Source organism: Corvus kubaryi, unplaced genomic scaffold (genome assembly GCF_017639235.1).
Source record: "Corvus kubaryi isolate FWS band 111438036 unplaced genomic scaffold, C.kubaryi_AGA036_p1.0 37232, whole genome shotgun sequence".
Taxonomy (NCBI): Eukaryota; Metazoa; Chordata; class Aves; order Passeriformes; family Corvidae; genus Corvus; species Corvus kubaryi.
In genome coordinates this window covers 1,392,627-1,396,808 of record NW_024581066.1, presented here as the reverse complement: position 1 = coordinate 1,396,808, position 4,182 = coordinate 1,392,627, and the positions used below count along the sequence as shown (strand labels likewise).

General features: G+C 41.9%; 1 protein-coding gene across 1 annotated transcript in view; it reads right to left on the bottom strand.

Annotated features, from left to right (window-relative positions):
• The window catches only part of SAYSD1 (SAYSVFN motif domain containing 1), a 1,129-nt gene extending 963 nt beyond the window's left edge, over positions 1-166 (bottom strand). The window contains exon 1 of the mRNA XM_042022904.1: positions 14-166. Coding sequence (XP_041878838.1) covers positions 14-166 — 153 coding nt within the window. The remainder of the gene's footprint in view (positions 1-13) is intronic.
• Between the last annotated feature and the right edge of the window lie 4,016 nt (positions 167-4,182).

Here is a 4,182-nt window from a genome sequence, read left to right as displayed (position 1 = left end):
GGCGGCGCGGAACTGGGCGAGGCGGCGCTCCACGGCCGCCGCCATGGCCGAGCCGCGCCTGCGCAAGGCCCGTGAGGGCGCGGGGAGGAGGCGGGGCCGGGGCGCGGGGCGGTGGGAGCGGGGCTGAGGTCCCGCCGTGGGGAGCCAAAGCTGGCGGCCGGCCCATCCTCGCTGTCCGGGATGGAGAGCAGAGCCGGCGATTCGCTCTGGAGAAAAGCTGTAATTCACCAGAGGCCTCTCGTGTTTTGTTTTCACACAACTAATCAGGTTGGAAAAGGCGTCTGAATTATAGTCCAGCCTTGACCAAACATCCAAATTGTCAAATAGATTATGGCATTAAATGCCATGTCCAGTCATTTACTGAACACCTCCAGAGATGGTGACTCCACCACCTCCCTGGGCAGGCCATTCCAATGTCTAGTGAGCCCTTCTGTGAAGAAATTCCTCCAACCATCCAACCTAAACCTCCTCTGGCACAGCCTGAAGCTGCATCCGCTTGTCCTGTCGCTGGCTGCCTGGGAGAAGAGGCTGACCACTACCTGGCTACAACCTCCCCCAAGCCTCCTCTTCTCTGGGCTAAGCAATCCTAGTGACTAATGTCGGCACCAAAGAGAAGAGGGGAGGGAGACAATACAGCGTGGAGTGAGCAAAGCCTGGGGCCGGGGAATGAGGTGTTCATAGCCAGGCTGACCAGCGACATTTGCATTGGGCTTTCGAGCAGAGGTTTTAGCAGAGTGCTGGGCAGCTGGGGCAGGGCAGCGTGCAGGAGGAGGAGGGCACCGCACTGGGCTTGGCCATTCATCATGTGGTGCCAGGAGCCAGGGCTCGCCCTGTGCCATCCTCTGCTGGCCCTGCAGAAAAGCCTGTGGTGGGCTCCCTCCAACACAGGCCCATGGGCCTTGCCAGCATCCATCCCACATTTGCTTTAAATCAAATAATAAAATTGGGGAAACTAGCTCTATCACATTATGTTTCAGCTATCAGCACTGCCAAGAAATAAAAATTTATTTACAGATTCTGTCTCTTAGCCTCAGGAGTAAAATATCTATCACTCTCCAGCAGTAAGAGTCAGCAATGAGCCATCATTTCATCCTGCAGTGCTGTTTCCAGTTACTTACAGCCTTCTCAGAAGTGACCTTTGGGGCTGAATGTCTCATGCATGTGTCAGCTCAGAAGTGAATATGAGAAGTCTAATAAAAATCAATTTGGGTGTTCTTAAGTTATCTTAATGTGGAAAAAAATGTGGTTTTTCCCAGCTAAATCATTTTTCCAATGCCTATTTTATGCTCGGTTACAAAATGACTTTCTTTTAACCTCCCGACTTTGCAGAGAGTGCCGCAATGAATAAAATTTTTCTCTTTATTTGTGGAAATTTGATTTTGAAATAACAGTCAAAAATGTTTTAAGATAGCCTGCACAGGACATATATTTATTTATTTATTTATTCTTGTTGTTCTACTTTTCATGGAAACAGCTCCTTGTTCTGTAGACTTCATTAGTCAAACTAATAGTTACATGTGACTAATACGTAAAATATCACCTTTGCAAGCTGCACCCAGCGATTCCCATGTTGTCAGATTTTACTCAAGATTTCCCAGGTTTAGTATGTGTTTGCTATTATCCATCCAAATAGCTATTTTATGGCTATTTTATAGAGCTACCTATATTGCCACGTGTTGTTAGGAAACGCACAGAAGAGTGCCATGAATCATGCCTTTGAAGCTTAAGAGCACTCCAGTAACTTCATCTGTGAGTGTTACACTGCAGATAAATACCTAAACAAATTTGTATCCATAAAGTCTTAAAGTACTTCAATATATCCTGTTTAAAACAAACAGCTTTTGTATAGACATTTCATTTTGTTTGTTTGTTTGTTTAACAAACCATATGAACAATTTGTTCCCTACTCCAGTGCCTACAAAAGTTCTTGGCAGTTCACCAAAGCTTAATCTTTGGATCCTCAGCCTGTGGTTGGGAGGGCAGAGGGGACGTGGAGAGGCTGAAGAACACATCTATGGGACTTTAATCACTTCATGCCTTTCTCTATCTATGAGAAAAACAAATTTAATATAGTGAGTTTGTAGGTGTGAGACTATGAGTCAAGTCTTTCTCCCCTTGTGCCTTAGCCAACGATTAATCAAAAATGTTGGGTGCTATGGATAGATCTCTAAAGCTGCATTCTTTATAAAGGAAGTTCTGGAACTGCCCTTCTACTTTTAGGAGGCAGCATTAAGATCACCTTAAAATTTAATTTTTTAAAATTTGTTTCTTACTAAATCATAATACAAAGCAGCTCACATGTGTATTTCTCTCTGCCAAGAAGAAAACCTTTGTTCTTTATAAACTTCCACTTCAGCGATTTTGAAACCTTTTCCTCTATCCCAGCAATCAACTTTTTGTTGTGTTTTAATATTTATGACAGAGAAGAATCATTGCATTCTGTTCTCAGCCAAGTATCATCAGCTTAAGGAGCTAAGGTTCCAAGCCATTAGGAGCTTTGTCTATGGCACTCTATCAGCAAGAAAACTGAAGGAGGTGAAAGAATTGACAGAACAAGAAAGCTGTCAAAGCCATGCCCAAAGTACAGTTGATTTTATATTTTTGGGGTGGTCACTGCAGAGTTTTTCCTAATTAATTTTCAAACATGTCCACTCTTTCACGCCCCTTAAGGAAGGAAGAGAAGTGGAAACCAATTAGATGAAGTATTTTTACATGACAGATGGCATTAGCAGTATTTGTGGCAAAATGCCAACCCCACTGAGTTAACCTAAGCATTGATAGCAACGTTCAGATCCTGTGGCACCCTTTGCATGTACCTGGCTTGTCACCAGGTCTTGGTGTCAGCCAAGTGTCCTTGCTCAATAGTAGAGGCTCGGGCCTTGCCCAGTGGTTTGGAGTGTTGTTGCTTGCTTCCTTCAGCTGCAGATACCTGTTCATGTCTGCCAGCTTTTTCAGATATCAACAGTAATCAAGTCACATTAATTCTCTTGATGGATTAATCTAATTCATTGTCACGAGCTCTCTTCTTCATGAGATAAGCGTTCACACTCACACTGACTTGCTAAGTGCCATAAATGCAGACAGAAGGGCAACCCATTATTAGTATAATGACCTAGCTTAATTAGTTCAATGGAGCTGAGGGAGCATTAGCTCTAGTTGTTGAGGTCTTGCAGAACATGTATAAAATAGATTGAAGTGCACAGATTCATATTTGTTTAATTCCATAGAGAGCTTTCTGCATATCCGTTTACTAATCAGTTCTAAACTACAGAGAAGAGCTGCTTCCTTTGTTAAAAAAGGTCATTAATTTTCCTTCCTAAAATAGCAGCATCAGGGTACTTTGCCATTAGACATAAAGAAAATTTTTTCTGTCTTTTTATTGAACTCGTTTAGTTTCTGAATTGCAAATTTTCGTGTCTGGGTGGTTTTGAAACGTGTGCATTTGTGTATTCAGCAGTGCATGCTAAAAGGTTCTGAGACCCTAGCACTTATGTTTCTGCTTTAGATGCTGAAGGGCTCTATATTGATACATATTTCAAATTGGACAAAGGAGAGTTATTAATATTTCTGTCACAACTCTGAAATGTTCCTCTTCATTTAATGAGAAACTTCTGTTTGAGGGAAAACAGAGAAAAGAATCACTCACTAGTTCAATGTCAGCAGTAAATGTCAGATACTTACTGAAATCATTATAACAGGAAAGCAAGATGAGCTATTTTACTGCTTTTGGAAGATAACACCCAATGAGCACTCTAGATGGGATTTTTTTGCCATGTTCATAACTTTGATCTGATTCCAAAGTCAAAGTTTAGAAAACTGTTTTAAAACATCCGAAGTTCAGAATACTGTCTTTTGACTTTTGTCATATAGCTAGGGTGGGAAAAAAGGCATTTGCCACTTGATATTCCTCATAACTTAAGTGAAAAGAAGCCTGATTTGTCTTTCCTGTCTGTCAACATTATGCTGGGTTTAATCAGTCTTCTCTTCTCAAACTTTTTTTTGGAAAAAAAAAACCTTTGTAACTTAATTGTCAAAGTACTTTTGTGAAGTTGGAAGCTCTTTAGGCTTGGAGTGAATATTTTTTATTCTAGGTTTGTATACACTTAGCCGCAACAGTCCGTAACTGGATGCTGTAATAGCATTTCCCCAGACAGCAAAAATGAAGTGAAAAGAATGTCAGAC